Source organism: Nelumbo lutea, chromosome 8 (assembly GCF_056320005.1).
Source record: "Nelumbo lutea isolate HS-2025 chromosome 8, American lotus-T2T, whole genome shotgun sequence".
Classification (NCBI taxonomy): Eukaryota; Viridiplantae; Streptophyta; class Magnoliopsida; order Proteales; family Nelumbonaceae; genus Nelumbo; species Nelumbo lutea.
Window position 1 is genome coordinate 33,261,954 of NC_142691.1, and position 17,283 is coordinate 33,279,236.

Consider the following 17,283-nt stretch of genomic DNA (forward strand, 5'->3'; position numbering starts at 1 on the left):
AGCTCCCTCACGCCAATGGTGTCAAGCGAATGTGCCATCGGGAAAGTTGATTTCGACATACACGACACTGGAAAATTATTGTGCCATCGAGAATCCGAGTAGTGTCATTTTCGAAGGACAACTCCTATTGCCCACCGCTGGAACATTCTTGCGCCCATTGTTCACTCAGCCGTTGTTGGAGAAGACAACTTGTTGCCGGTGCCAAAGAGACAACTAGGGTTCGTTCATTCAACCTAGAATGAAGACAACAGGTTTCGTTCGTACAACCCAGAAGGAAGAGGAAGGTCGGCTCTCTTCTCCTCTTTCGTTCGTTCAAGCCAGAATGAAGACAACAAGTTTTGTTCGTTCAAAAAACTCGGATTGGAACGAATCGAGCATACTAATTTATGGTTCCAAAAAGAGCAATCCCCCACAATAATTCATAGTTTCAAGACTTTAAACTCAATCATTTTTGCAACTTCTTCCAGGTAATTCTCTACACCCCTCTTCCCCTAATGAAAAACTTTAGAATCCTTTTGATATAGACAATTACGGATTTTCACTTCAAGACTGCCATATCCAAGGATGACTAGTAATTGAAACAATGTTTGCCCACAATTGGCATTTGTACGTGCAATTGATTAGGAAAGGTGGAAAATACTTTCTTAAATCCTATTTCATAATCCATTCGTAATGGCTTACTACTGCTTTCTGTTTCCGTCATTGCATCATCAAAATAGTATCTCATTATAAATACCATGTATAAGTTGTTTTGTTAGGAATTTCCGTTCATACAAAACCTTCACTGGGATAAATCATAAATTTTTCTTAAAGAATATGTTCAAACCAAACATGAAAAGCTATTCCTTCATTCCTTGACTTGGATAGGGATTTATTTTCTCTGTTCAAACATCAAACACTCATATTGTTCTTGCAAGAGAAGATTTTATAGTCTGAATGTAGACTTTGTCTGTCTTGAAATCTGCAGCCAAGTAGTTCTCATATGGTATTTGAGTTGGTCATTTTGCTTCAGATGCTAACTTACCTACCTAAATGTGGCAATGGGTTGATTCTTGACGATCCAAATTCCATTGAGGTGTGCCAGCTCTAATAGGGGAAATCTAGGGAATTAGTTAGATTCAGGCAGGGCCAAATTATGTTGGAGATGAAGGTCAGTAAGGACAAGCCTTAGATGATGGAGATGTCAATGGAAATTAATCATATTGATCTAGTCAGATTATTAACCGGTTTGAGCTATGGTAGCCTAGGAACACAAGAAAACTGTTAGGTTGGGGTTTTGGGTTGGTTGTCAGCATGGGTAAATGGCTGGCACATATAACTCTTATCAGGACTTAAGTTGCACAAATTTCTCTTATTTCTTAAGAGACATGAGTACTACATTGAAATCTTCTTTCAGATTCATTGTAGAAATTCCAGGAGTCTCAATACCTTGTACAACTACAACTTTGCTGCCATTTTACCTGGTGATTAAGTGGTGGGGATTGTGGTATCAAATGGAATTTTGAACTTCTTGGAACATCTATAACACTCTGTTGATTGTCTGACTTGTTTTAACCTGGTTTCCCAACACTCCTCTAGCCATTGTTAGCTTATGCGTATTGCTTACACTAACAAATGCACTAGCCGATCAAGTAATAAAGTGAAGAGTAGAGTATTGTTTCCACGAGGATTTATACAACAATTACTAATAATGAATCAGTCAAGTGTTATCTGATAAACCAAATTCTTAACCTAATCAAAATTTGAATTCCTAACTAGCAAACTACCCCTATCAATTCAGATCAAACACCTTTCATGCAATGAGAAAACAAGTTGTATGAGAACACTACAGATTCGGTCCATCAATTAATTCCCTAGGTTACTCAATTGAATTGGGATTCAGCCATGGTTTGGTGAAACCCTAATGATATGGACAGCCTCTCTCGAACACATGTTCATTCTATCCATAAGTGATGATTCTTGCATCTCTATCAAGAATCTAATCCCAATGCATGCATTAAGATCAACAATTCGAAGGGCATCATTTCAGATTTGAATGAACACCAATCGAACCATACAAGTTATCTCTAAATTGTATTAAATTTGGTTCTTGATTAGTAGATTGGATTATCTAAACTCTTTCTCAATCAATTTAGACATTCGAAGATTCAAGAACAATTCGGCCACAACTATAGTAGATTATCTAAACTCGTTCTCAAGCAATTCAAACAGTTCAAGATTCAAGATCAATTTAGCCAAGCTATTCTAACATTTAAAACACTAATCAAGAAACATCAAGAATGAATCAACTTAATTGAATAACCCTAGAGAGCTAATTACAGATCTGAATTCTCATGAAACATTGTTCAATTGCTAACAAGAAAGAGAAATTATTAAACAATATTGCATGAAACCCTAGCTGAATTATGTTACCACTTGCGTAGAACCAAAGAAGAAGACAACAAAGTCTTGATTGACTTCGATCTCCTTGAATGGCTTCTTCTCCAATTTCGGATTCAGCAATCTTCTCTTCTCTTGAAACTTCTCTTCTCTCCTCTTCTTTCTTCTCTCTTCTCTTAATTTGCAAAAAGGGATTCGAACCCCTTTTCCCTCTTTCTCTTCTCCTTTTATAGTTTTCTCTTCAGCCCTCTCTCTCTTCTAAAAGGTTGTCGCCTTTAGGAGCTCCCCTTGGGCTGTAACTTGGGTTGCAATTGGGCCTCCCCCTTGCTAGGCCGAATGGTCTCCCTTGGAGAGCTTCGGCTAGGCTCTCTCCTTGGGTTCCCCCATAGAGCATGGGCCTTGCTTCTTTATGGGCCAAATTTCCCTCCTTAGGATTCTCGGCTGGGCCTTTCTTCTAGTTGGGCCGAATTGCTTCCACTTTTGCCCCTTTTACATGGTTTTATGCTATATTCCTTCTAAGTTGGTCCACATTCTTAATTTCCTAAAATCAACCTAAATTAGAGTAAAAAACAACACAAATCGGCATCAAAGCTATTGGAGTTCTGAATTTTCTTGCCTGTGATTGTGCATCATCAATTAGAATACAAAGATATGCTATCTGATTATCTAGACACTTAAAATTCTAATGGAGCCTATACAACTGATTTTTGTTGTTATCCTTGTAGTGATTGTTTTGAATTTTTTTTGTCTTCTATGCCTCAAATGTTTTGATTTGGAATTTCTTTTTTTTTCCTCCTTCATTCAGCACTTTGTGTAATCCTTACTTGAACATATTCCGAGGGATTATTCAACCTCTTGAAGGGACACTGGATCTCTCTCTCCTATTCTAACCTTTCTAATTTTAAATGCCTTCACCAGCATTGCTGCTGCTCTTCTTGCTAAATGGCCCAAGAAATGACGATTAAAACCCTGATTGTGTTTTGATTTTTGAACCAGGCAATACAAGAGCCAAGAGAGAGTTTTCCTTTTTTGAGAAAAGGATTCTAAAGAGAAGAGATTTTGAAGAAAAGGATTTGCATAAATGATTGAGTTTAAAGTCTTGAAACACTGATCAACGGATGATAACAATGACCTGTGTAGTAGCTGGGTGATATCAGGAGGTGTTGAAATGATGCATGAAACGCCAAAAAGCGACCTGTGCTTTTTGTTCATTCAACCCAGAATGAAGACAACAAGTTTCGTTCGTTCAACCTAGAACGAAGACAACAGGGGATTAGGGAAATAAGAAGGGTTTTTCATCAAGGGTATTCTTGGTATTTTGAAAAATTTAACCCACACGTGATTTTCTAACTAACGAAAATCTTACATCAGGTACCAAATTGTCACAAATTGAAAGTTAGGGTACTAAATTGTCCCAAATTAAAAGTTTAGGTACTAGACTGTCAGGATTTAAAGTATGGGTACTAAATTGGCACTCGACCTAAAGTGCAGGGTACCTATCGGGAATTTTCCCATAATATAATTGCTCTCTTGGAAGAGAATTCCATTCCCTTGGGGGCCTAAAATACCCAATGTCTCTCTCTCTCTCATTAATACACTCTTAATCACCTCTCTTTAATAATATAACTAGCAGGGACTCGTGCGATGCATGGGATTTATTAAGCGAAAGCTAAATAATAGAAAGGGTCGTTTACTAAAAAACCCCTTATAGTTTCATGGATTTACTAAAATCTACCCTATAGTTAGCATTTTACTAAAACACCACTTATAATTTGCAATGGATTTAATCAATCTTCCATTAGATGATAGTGGTTGACTCAAATGCTCATTTAAATAAATTTAATAAAAATAAATAAAAATAAAAATACCACAAAATGGTTGAACTTCTTACCACCACCTAGATGGAAATACAATTTGTTTTCGGGTAGATTTTAAAAATATAACTTTTATATTATTAAAATTGTTAGTATCGATTTAATTAGTAGAATTTAGTGATGAGAAATAGAAAAGCGTTAAATATATAATTCAATGAGAGAGAATGTGGGTTAATAACTTAAATATGGGAGTTAATGAAAGGTAATTGAATGAATTTAATAATAGTATTTAAATTACATTTTTCTCCTTACACTAAGGAGTGACCATATTAAAACATAGGGATATTTTTGTCAAGAAAAATTCCAAAACATAAGACTAATTCCACTCTAGTCTCTAATGTAGTTATTTAATCATCTATATCACTAATAATAACAATTTTCATTTATAACAAATTTTCATTAATATGATAAATATATAATATTAAGGGTATTTTGTATAAAAAATAATCAAGTATGGTTGATTAACAAACTCAGCTACATTTAGAAACTAATTGTAAAAATGGTATGTAGACAAAAAAAAGCTTTTGTTGGGACCAAATTGCTCCTAAATTAAAATGCATCTTGTTGTCTTCACTTCCATGTTATGTTGTTGCCCCTCTCTCATTTTTCACACTTTAAGAGGCTGTTTAGGTCCATTATTGTTTATTAAATAAATGTTTTATATGACATCTTCCTTGAAAAACAAGAAAAGTGGTTGAAAATGTTTTTTAGCATTTTTTGGCGTCTAGGTACCACATAAGCTGAATAGTGGAAAAACACCCAAGTGTTGGGAGAAGCATCAAAAGTCCGAGAAAACATTTATTTGATAAATGGTTTAACTAAACAACATTTCAAACTCCATTGAGGAAACACCTACGTGGCCCAGAACAACATTTCAAATAAACAACAATGGAACCAAACACCATCTAAAGCATTATTCATCTTCAACCACCCTCTCTTCTCACTTTTCTACACCTATTTCTCTCTCCACCAACCTCCAATCTTGCTCCCATGAATAAAAAAGTTTAAGCATCTTTAACATGTATCATCTAAGCACCAAGAAAAATCAAGAAAAAAAAATGTTTTTTTCTTAAACCAAGAAATATCAAAGAAAAACTTTCATTATGATCATTGATAATTTTACAAGCAAAATAACATAACTTGGTGAATGTTAATTAACTTGGGCGCATACAATATTCAATCTAATTTTTTGTTAAATAGGAGCTTAAGATAAAGAAATGTTCAGCTATTTCATTACATGATTCATTTCAACAATATTAATTCCATCAAAATAGAATTTTGATGCACTATTAATGGCTACATTATTGATGCATATTAATGGTTATTGTATGAAATAGCTAATGCATAAAGCCATTAATATGCATCGTCTTACTTTTTCTTTTTCACATCCCCTTAGAATTTGGTGGTTTTTATGAATTAAAAATAAATAAATAAGCATGGGTTAGTTAAACTCACTGAAAATTGGTTCACTTACCTTTTTATTAGGAAATTGAGTCTAATCACTCCCCTATAATACATGAGCATCTTTTAACACTAGCCCATCCATTGCATGAATCTCTTGTAGTTAAGGTTTTAAACATCGACACAATACACCCAATATGCGACCACCTATGATTCAATTTCCTTTTTAAATAGGAAATTGAATGTAACCAGTCCCCTATAAAACACTAATATAAGGGCATGTACTATGCATGTGTGCAAATAAAGGGTGAAGATATAAGTTAAGGTTATACAGTCAATTTTAACATTAACGACTTCCATAAAAACCAAGGCAAATATTTATTTTATAATAGTATAAATGAGCATCTTTTAACACTAGTATGTACATTGCATGAGTTTTTTGTAGTGAAGGTTTTAAATATCAACACAAAATATCCAATGTGAGATCCACCTATGCCCACACTATATTGTTTGATATTAGAATTGATGCACAAGATACAATCTAATATGCTATTTCCTTGGTAAGACTTGAACCCTAGTTGCCCAAATATGTAAAATTCTCTTAGACTATTAGACCATCTTACTATCTCATGATAACAAGTGATACACAATATATTTAATTTAGCACCCACATGTAATGCCCACAGTGTGTTGGTCGATATTTGCAATTGATACACAATATATGGTGTGTTGTGCTATTTATTAGTAAGACTTTAATCCAAGTCACCCAAATTTGAAGCAATTTGTGCTAACTTGGTTTGATCCCATAAAGAGAGAATAAAATTTTTCTCTAAGGAAAAAATTTGGAGGCTTCTTTAAATCATCAGCCATATGGAACCAATACACGTGATGGAAAAATAAGATCTTAGAGTAGAGTAGCTTGCACAATCTTCTGAGCTATAGGCTTTTGATTTTAGGTACTACTACACTTATCCATGCATTTTGTTATTGGGGTCTGGAACAACTAACGTTATAGTGAACTTACCACATTAAAGGTGATTGAATTATACTAGAAACTATTGGGAAGATAATTATTTTCCCCTACTTAGTTAATTGAGTTTTCAGTTGGATTTCTAGCAAATTTGTTCATAGGATACAATAGAGCCTTAAGTGAGAGATTGCAACCATCAAAGTTGAAGAATCTCCAAAAATACCTTCTATAAGATAGTAGTAGATTCGGAGAGAGAAAACAGTGTTTATGCAGTGATTTGAGATAAAACTTGTGTGTAAAATCAACTTGATTTTATACCCTTTTATAAATTCTAGAGTCATTATGAAGACGGGTGTGCTTGTTTGAAGAGGCTTGTCGTTGTATGCTAGTTCAGCACATTTCTATGTTACTAAAATATAGTGTTTTCACATGAAACTACACGGTCAAAGTCACATCTAAAGTGTTTCATTGCGTCACGCACACACATTGCATGGTAGGAAGTCTTTATACTCTTATCATATTTCTACTAAGTGTAAGCTCTCACTTAAAAGCCCAAAAAAAGTTTTGTAATTTTCTAATGTGGGACAAGGATTAAAAGGAGAGAAAACAAGTCAAAACAAAGAGTTTTGGTGAGAATTTTAAAACTATTTTCCAGAGTGCATGTGTGTAAGTGTGCTCTATGATATAATTAATCAATCAAACACTCATTGGATTTTAATGAGATTAAAATCCAACCGAAACATCAATGTTTATATGGCTTTTTGCTTGAGGTCCTAAACAGTGTTCTGACCTTGGTGCATATGGAGATGGTTGTCTCCAATTTTTGCTTTAGTTCTGAAAGTGACATTCATGTTCAGAGATTGCACCATGTTTACAACAGGATTAGATGGACTTGATTTGGACCATAACACTTGGAACAACAAATAAGTCCTGCTTACTTGGTTATTCAAATTAAGTATACTTCCAAAGTGCTACAGCAACGCAAGAAAGGAAAGGAGGTCTTGTGGATCATAATGTCCTTGGGTTATTAGCCATCTAGTTGTTACCTAGATGGTGCTTATAAATTTATGCATATGGTTGGCAAAATGTTGGGTTGGGCTTTATCCTTTGTCAACTTGATAAGAAAAATCCAAATTGAACCTAGTTCAAATAGGGGTATGATATCCCAACTAGACCTCTCAAAATGGATAGATTGGGGCCAGCTATTCCAACTTAAACCTATCACAACTGGAATCGATTTTGAAAATGGAAAACATCGAAAACAAATTGGTCATTGAAATGGGTCAATTATGCTAAACTGAATATAGAAAGAGCAATAGCTAGCGGTGGCAATTGGGTGGGTTGGGTTGAACTTTAACCCAATTCAACCCACCCAAACCCATTAATTTTATATTTATGGACTTAAAAAACAAACTCTCTCTCTTAACAAATAAGTTGGTTATAACTTGGTGGTAATTGTAGTTACTATTTACACAAGTGGTGAAGGTTTAGATCACATTTCATGCATGTTATTTTTACACAAGCGGCGAATCCATTTGACTATGTTCGGATTTTGGGTTTGACCGAACCACTTAGGTTTAAACTGGTTAGACCAACTTGAACTATCTAATTGGATTATCTTTGAGCTAATCACATTAAGGGTGGTTGAACCGTTTAGATCTGAATCAGTCCGGTGGGATTGGACTAGACCATATGAGGTTTGTGCACGGGTTTGGGACCGAACCGGGTCAACATAGGTAAATTAGGTCGGCTTTGATTCAGGTCAGGTTGTGTGATATTGGTCGGCCGAACATTCTAAACTGGGCAAAGCACACGGACACCAAACCATCCCGCCTAAAACTGTTTCAGATTCGGGTAAACCTAGATCAATTTGTGCTGGGTCGGGTCGGGATGTGTGAATACTAGTTGGAACGGATGACCCAAACCAGGCAAAGCAAGAGGTACCAAACCATCCCGCCCGGGGTCTATTTCGAATTTGGCTCGACCCGAATCATCTTGTACCAAGTCGGGTCGAGTTGTGTGAATACTAGTTGGACCAGACAACCCAAATTGGACAAAGCAAGTAGTAACAAGCCATCCCGCCCAGGGTCTATTTCGAATTTAGGTCGACCCAAATCAACTTGTATCGGGTTAGGTCAGTTATGTGAATATTGGTTGGACTAAACAACCCAAACTGGGTAGAGCAAGCAGCAACGAACCATCCCACTCGGGTCTATTTTGGATTCGGGTTAATCTAGATCGGTATATGCTAGATCGGGTCAGACCACATTGAATTGGTCTGAACTCAGGTAAATTGATTTGGATTTATGTTAGGTGAAGTGTGTTGATTCAAGACAAAACTAAATTTAGTCAATAATTAATAGAAAATTAATGCATTAATTATAAATTATTTAATTCAAATGAAGAAAATTAAAAAAAGACTAAGGAATTAATACTTGTGTCTATAATGATTAACTCAATGATTATCCACAACCCAACCCATTTAAATGGACAGATTGGATGATAGGTTGATCACACAATTTGCCAAATAAATGGATGGGTTGGGTGGGTTAGATATTTGATGGATTGGGTGAAAAATTGCCACCGCTAGCAAGAGCAGGTGGGAACATCAACCCATGGCATTCTGTCCTCAAGACTTCAGGGTCTAAATTCTGGCCTAGAAAGAGTATAATGATCATTGATTCATTTCCTTTGAAAATTGAGATACCATTGTAGCTTTGCAAATTCTAGAAAACGAACAAGGGCTAGTTGGACATACAAGAGTTGGCTTTATCCGGAAGAGCTTTGTAACGTGTTATAGACATGCAGAATGCCACTATCTTGTAGTATGTATATAAAGTCTGGATATGGATTCTTGATGTGTATATTTGGTGTTCTAGAACTCTCTCTGGACATTCACACAAATAGAGTGCCACTTATCTATAATTTTATATGATTCAATATGCACCCATATATGGCTGTTGGCAACAACTAGGAGACCAATTTGCTCCATGCGATTATTCCACCCTTTCCTTTCTTGATTCCTTGTTATTTCAATTACATTGGATTTGTTTCCCCTGGTTGAATTACTGTGTAACACATCTTGGCAAAAATAGGAATGGCAACGGGGTACAGATCAAATTCCCCGTCTCCAACCCCAATTATGAAATTAATCCCCATCCCCATCCCTGATCCCCATTGAGGATAAAATTTGTCCTCCATCCCTAATCCCCAACAAGAATGAGTTCTCCATAGGGACCCGACTTCCCAATTTTTTTTTAAAATAACAATATTTATTTGAAAAATAAATTTATTTAAAATAAATAAAAATTTTAAATTATAAATAATTTTTTAAATATGTTTTGATATATACATAACATATTTAATATATATAATATAAATAATATATGTAGTTAGGATCGGAATGGGGCGGGGACCTCAATCCCCATCCCCGACCCCATCAGGTCGGGGAAGTCAGATCCCGATTGGGGATGGGGAAAATTTCCATCCTTAGGCAAAAATATGATTCATGTAATAGACCCTGTATGGTTGGGGTAAAACTTGGATGGTGATGAATTTGACAATTTTGTTGGTACAATCTCATCATTGAGATGAAATTTCCTGGATATTCTAAACAAGATAGAGTATTAAAATATCGGAGGGACTCGATTCTTAGCTCATAATCTAGCATGCTAAATGAATAGCATGTATTTCATTGAGATAGATTATGACCTATAACAAACATTTCTAGGTGTAGGAAAACCACCATGTACAAATTTTAGAGTGCTCTAGCTACAACTCATGTTTATGTAACATCACCAAAGTTCAGATTGCTGTAGGAGGTTGCTTCATGCTTGCGTCGAGCTGGGGCATGCAGCTTGATAGCCTCCTGAGGTTCATTCTGTTTCTTCATGCTTAGGTGTCTTTTTTGTTCCATGAAGGCATCTGAGTTTGGATCTGAGTCAAAATCATTAGTTATTGTGTTGGAATGAAAATCTACATTGGATTTGAATCCCAAACATATCCTTCCTTGTTCCTACTTTTAATTGATTCACAAAATTGAGTAAGGGATGAATTTTGAGACAAATGATTCTCTGAGAACCAATCTTTTTCAAATCTGCACAAGGATTTCTGAGGATGAATTTTGAGACAAATGCTCGGCTAGCTAATTGTCGCCCTGGCCGAGGGCTGGGGGCTCAATGTGCTCACATCGACCCTGATCCTCTGACCCCCCAGCAAGGCGGACGCCTCGAGAGGGACCTCCTGCTTGGGGGCAAATAATTTTCAGCAAGTAATTCTTAGTAATTAAATTTTTCTATCTACCAAAATTACAAAAAATTATAGTTTAGGTGTTAATATTTGCAAAAAAAAAATATTCAATAATAGTAGCTATTGAAAAAATAAAATATATTTCATAAATTAATTTAACTACCCAAATTAATTTAAATAATTAATTTACTCTCATTTTTGGTTTCTAGATGGTTTATAATATAGATTAAGATGTGTTTTAGGAGGAATATTAGATGGGAGAGATTGTTTAAGAGAAATTTTAGGAAGAGGTTGAGACAATTAGTAACATGAGAGAGAGAGAGAGAGGAACTCTAGTGAAGAAGAGAGGGTTGCCGCATGATAATATAGATTAAGAGGTGTTTTAGGAAGAATATTAGGTGGGAGAGATAGTTTAAGAGTAATTTTGGGAGGGGGTTGGCTAAGTGATCGAGAACATGAGAGAGAGAGAGAGAGAGAGAGAGAGAGAGAGAGAGAGATTTGGAATAACACTCTAGTGTAGAAGAGAAGGCCGCTACATGGCTACATGGAAGGGCTAGAAAGGGGTAAGGGAGAAAGGAGAGGTTTAAGGGAGAAGAAGGGAGAAGGAGAGAGCTGCTGACATGGGACCTAATTGCTTTATAATATAGTATAGATGTTTGTATATGCAATTTTTAGTTGTTGTAGTAATAAATAATCTATATTTATAAAAAATTAATATATAATCTATGATAAATATATGTTAGACAAGTAAATTAATATGATTGTATGTACAAGGTAAATTCATTATCAATATATTAATATGATTGTATGCCAATAATGCATTGTTGGCATTATTGCATTTTAAATTAGTAACATGAGGCCCATTGATCTCAATGCATACCCTACATTCGACATAATCAAAGATACCCTATTTTAAGGTGCCACTTTGTAATTTTATTATGATTTTATCAAAAAAAAAAGTTGGGCATTTTGATAAACTCAGTGTTCATCAGGACCTATTGGCCATACGGTGTTTATTATTGACTTACTGTACCTTGTGTGGGCATTGTGGTTAACTTGCCATTGTAGGGGTAGTTTGGTTTTATTAATAAAAGGGTATTTTGGTCATTTTTTTGTAGAGTTCACATTTATGCTGAAAGCATTGATATTTGATGCCGCATACTTTGAAGGCCATTTTGGGTAAAATATTTGTAATGGTTACTCTTGTTAAATATAGGGGCATTTTAGTCTATTAGTTATGTATAGAGGCATTTTTTATTAATTAAATATTGTTTAAGCCCAATTGGTTCCCATAGGCTATTAGTATTGGTTATACCTTGTATGGGCATTTTGGACAATTGCCAATTATAGGGCCATTTTGATCAATTTATTTATAAAAGGGTGTTTTGGTCAAATCATTTTTATTCAATTTATGAAAAACATTGATTTTTATGCCATATACTTTGAAGGCCATTTTGGATAAAACATGGCTACTTTTGTTAATATAGGGGCATTTTGGTCAATTAGTTACCTATAGAGGCATTTTTGTTAATTTAAGGCCGTTGTACCTTATATCTATGTTGATTTTGGTCAATTTGTTAATAAAAGATTATTTTGGTCAATTTTCTTATAAGGTCCACATTTACAATGAAAAACATTGACAAATGGAAATGTTCTATTAATGCTAGTAATTATTTTGTAGCATTGGTGCATGTTTTTGTGATGAAATATGCCACAGAGTCATGAGAGCAATATTGGTATTGAAATGAAAAATAACGACCTTCTTAGCAATGTTACCAAATGCACGATTCTCCTTAGGAAGATTGATAAATGACTTACTAAATGCCAATATTTGACTTTTTAAAACAACTAAAATTGGACTTTTATAAAAAAATCCAATAAGCTTACCTAACCTCAATGCCCAAATGAAGCCTAAAATTGAATCATACTAATAACAATTATTATCATTAAAGACTTGCTATTTGAGACGTTTATTTGATCAATAACTTCCTATTTCAAATTTAGCTCAAGATTTGAAACTTGAACAGAAAATGAACTATATAGCCAAGAGAAAGAGCTCAAAATAAACAGAGGAGCATATACGATAGCATGAAATTGAAATGAATGATTTATGGTGCTGGTATCATGAATGTGCTTGCCTCAATTATCAATGAAATAGAAGAAATTACCCACCAAGAAAAACAGTCTCAAATACGAATATCCATAAAAACTGAGTACAAGGTGCAGCCTATATTGCTAATTTGATAAAAAAAAAAATAATCACTCTTTGGGATCACATCCATCTCTCTAATAATTAGCCGCTAGGGTTGGTAAAAGGAGCACAAATAGACTTTGAAAAGAAGAATACAAAGAAATATAATCCTCATCCAAGTCAGTCACATTATACGGAAAGGGACTGCAACTTCCTCAGACGTTTGATGGCTGGGGAAACACTCTTTGGACCCTTGCGTGCTTTTTTCACAGAGCTTGCCCGCTTCTTCAACTTTTTTGTGGTGGATGGGATCTCCCTAATTGGACCTGGGGGAATCCCTTTCTTAAGTGCACTACCTCTAGGAGTAGCTGAGGGTGGTAATCTCAAGCTTTGGGGAGGTAAAGGATTGTGTGGCTTCCAAACCAAGTTATTTTTCATGGAAAACCTGACCTTCTTGGCACTCTTTTCCAAACTTTTTCCTGCTGCACTACCCCCCTGATTACTCAAATCTGCACTATTAGAAACCTGCCCATCTACATTTTTTGACCTCTTTCTCTTCTTTGAAACACTATCAACCGGTGATGTGGGTGAGTCATATGCACTTATACCATCTTCCCCCATTCCAACCTCAGCAGCAACCTTCTCAAACTGCACCTGTAAATTTGATATCAGAGATTCAGATAAAGGAATCAAATTCTCATCAGATGCTGGGTCGTCATTTGTTGCAATATACTCGCTTCCATCCCTATCTTTTTCTTTCCCTTCATCATCCTCATTCAAATTCTCACCATTTGCGGTATGTATGTTATGATCCATGCCATTCTCTGAATCAACGGAACTAGCAAACCCATTCATACTGGTCTTGACTTTTTTACCAGTTCCTTTGGAAGCCTTTTTTGCCTTCTTGCCCTTCTTAGAAAGCTTACTTACTGACCCATTGGAAACTGCAGGTTCCACATCAACCACTTCTAAGGAGACATCAGTTGCACCAACTTCTTGTGCAGTAATGGGAATCAAATCAGGCACCTCATCTACGTTATCCCCAATGATCTCTGGAATTGAAACTTCTATTCCTGCATTTGACATTTCCTTTTCCAAGTTAAGAAACTTCTCATGCAACCCAAACAATACTTTCCTGTTACCTTGAATGCACTCTGGAGAGGAACCCAAATTAAAGAACTTCACCGAAAGATCCAATGTCAGAGCTATTGTTCCAAATAGATTCACTTCATCGCCAGTTTCAACACCTTTCCCAGCTTTCTTGAGCTCCAAGAGCTTCTTCCCATTTCTAAGCAAGCAATCAAATATGCCAGATTTGATCTTATTCAGAAAAACTTTATCTGAAGACTTCTCCATCACAGAAAGGAAAGGTTTGAACAGGACACCTAATATTTCCAATCTAACAGGAAGAAAAGGCTTGAGTTCTTCCAAGAAAACCTCAGAGACATGATAATTAATACCCTGAGCCGGATACTTATCAGAAGCCAAAAGCGTTTTTTCTTCCCAGATGCACATCAAACGACTCGACAACTCAAGATCCCATGAATTCTTCTTCAAAAGAAGGAAGAAATAGTTAACAAATCTACGAATCAAAAGATAAAACTTGTCCAACCTAAGAAGGTCTATTCCACTCCATTCGCGACGAATCGTCGTCAAGAAAACCTCGAAGTAATGCACGGATAGAGGGAGATCGAGACTTACAAGAAGCGAAGCGAGTCGGTTGATGAGCTCGATCTGAATTTTTTGTTTATCGGCGTGCCAGACGCAGTAGAACAAGCCTTTCCAGATCTTCTTCATTTCGTCATCCGAGACGTGTCCCTGTGACGGTAACCATGTTTTGAGGAGACGAAAAGCTCTGTCTCTAGTAGTCTTGTTGCAGGAAGCTAGGTTTTTAGCAAGGACCGAGCCAGCTAGGGCACCGTCCATTTACAGAGGGAAACCCTGGATCTAGAGAACCTCTCCACAAACCCAGCGGAGAGAATGGAAAAAAAAAAAAAAAAAAACCTTAGATTTCGAGATGTGTTGATCGACCCAAATCGGAGAAACCCTAGACTTTGAACTTTCGGATCTACTTGCTACTCACGAAGAAACAAATGAGGAACGAAATAATAAAAGAAAGACCGGAGAGAAATATTAGGGTTTCCAAAAGAACGAGAGAGAGGCCGAGCGCATACAGAGAAAGAGAAACTCTTCGTTCCTTCTCTCTCTTCTTTTATTTTATTTATTATTTAGGTAGGAGGTTTTGTCGCAAAACAAACGCGATATGGTTTCTTCAAAAATCAAAACTAGGTATGGGCGCTTAACGGGTCCCGTGCAGCACTTAGACCCGTTCACGAGCCTGGCCGGGCCGGGCCGGGCTTGGCTTTGCTTCGCTTCTTTATTTATTAATAAAAAAATGTTTAAGTTTAAGCCTGAGTCTGAATTAGTGGTGTAAACAGAATTTGATTCGACATCAGTGGATATTGAAAATTAATATTTGAATTCGAATTTGATTAAATATTTAAATATTTAATTTGATTCGACCAATTAATTATTTTATGTAATTAATAAATATTTTATTTATATAAAATATATAAATATATAAATTATTTATATAATCTAATTATATATATATAAGAATTAAATAATCAATTGAGTTTGGATATTTATCAAATTGAATCAGGTCATATCCGAATTCAATTTGATTATGTCAAATCTTGAATTCGAAATCGGATTTTTGAATACCGTTAACACCCCAAGTTTGAACTCAGCCCTTATTCAATCTAAACTCCTACCTTTATATATTAATTACATATTACTAATAATATTATGTATGGGCTATTTGAAAAGTTCTTAGCCTAGGCCTATAAAAGAATGAGCCAAGCCAACTTGGTAGCCCATAATGAACTTATTACACAAGGTTTGGACCACATTTTTTTAGGATAAATTTCTTAAATTACCCTTATGGTTTAGCTAATTGACTAAGTGTATCCTTATTGTTTGAAAATTGACTAACGCTACCCTTAATGTTTCTAACAATTGATTAATCATTCTTAATCATTAGCATGCATCAATGGAGATATGAAAAAGACTATTTTACCCTCCACTATAGATTACTCGGATCTCTCTCTCTCCCTCTCATTCTCTTCGTCAGAACTGCCGAAACAGCAAATGATGACCGGATCTAGGTTCCTTGCAGATCTGAGAGATACTCAAATATGGGTTCCTTACTCAGATCTCTCCCTCTCCCTCTCCCTCTCATTCTCTTCGTCGGAACTACCGGAATGGAGAATGATGGTTGAATCTCATATTTGAGTATCTCTCAAATCTCAGATTTGGGTTCCTTACTTAGATCTCTCCCTCCCCCTCTCATTCTCTTTGCCAAAGCTGCTAGAACGACGAATGATGATTGAATCTCAGATCTCAGATTTAGGTTCCTTGTAGATATGAGAATATGAGAGATACTCATATATGGGTTCCTCACTCGAATCTCTCCCTCCCTCTCATTCTCTTTGCTAGAACTGTCAAAACCACAATAGTGACAACCACCGGTAGAGTGTAGTGGAAGATCTCCCTTGTTCTCCTTTTTTCTTGTGTGCTTTAGTTAGACCAAGCGGAAAAGAGCAGTGGTGGATCTCCCTTGTTTTCCTTTTTTCTTGTGTGTTTTAGCTGGACCAAGCGGTGGAGGGCAGCAGTGGATCTCCCCTATTCTCCTTTTTTCTCGTGTGTTGAGTTTTGACGGAATATTAATAGAACCTAATGGTAAGGGTAGAATTAGTCAATTGTCAGAAACAATAAGGATAGTGTTAGTCAATTTTCAAACAGTAAGGATACACTTAGCCAATTAGGTAAAGCATAAAGGTAGTTTAAGAAATTTACCCTTTTTTTATATAAAGCTTGGTTCACATTTTCAATTATGATTTTTAAGATAGTCATTTGTAGGCAAGGTTTTAAAAACCAACCTAGAAATGGAAGTACTTTTGGCCTCTTAGGTTAGCAATTCAAAAGTCAGGTCCAAATGGATTAGCCCATGACATTTATACAAATTTAAAAAAAATAAAAATGACCCAAAAAACAATGTTCAGGTTGAACTGTTTAGTAGTTCAATCCAAGGTTCAAAATATCAATACGCTCGCGTATCAATACTTGTTTTTTTAGTTTTTTTTTTTTTCAAAACAGGTTCAGGGGAGACTGTCTAGGACCCCTCCACCCCCTGAACCGGTCTAACCCTCGATACTTCC

General features: G+C 35.7%; 1 protein-coding gene across 2 annotated transcripts; it reads right to left on the reverse strand.

Moving 5' to 3' along the window:
* Window positions 1-13,036: 13,036 nt before the first annotated feature.
* On the reverse strand, window positions 13,037-15,326 carry LOC148843753 (ribosomal RNA processing-like protein). 2 transcript variants are annotated; one of them, XM_088958580.1, is made up of 2 exons: window positions 14,765-15,326; window positions 13,037-14,611 (listed from the first exon to the last, which is right to left on the reverse strand). In XM_088958580.1, the coding sequence occupies exons 1-2, from the start codon at window positions 14,987-14,989 to the stop codon at window positions 13,253-13,255; spliced, it is 1,584 nt and encodes a 527-aa protein (XP_088814706.1). In that variant the 5' UTR covers window positions 14,990-15,326; the 3' UTR covers window positions 13,037-13,252. The 2 variants fall into 2 exon arrangements, with proteins under 2 accessions (XP_088814706.1, XP_088814705.1); XM_088958579.1 differs by having other exon boundaries at window positions 13,037-15,320.
* Window positions 15,327-17,283: the final 1,957 nt, after the last annotated feature.

What these genes read in the sequence shown, in the direction of transcription:
- LOC148843753 (XM_088958579.1), bottom strand. Translation starts at nt 14,989, where the DNA reads ATGGACGGTGCCCTAGCTGGCTCGGTCCTTGCTAAAAACCTAGCTTCC.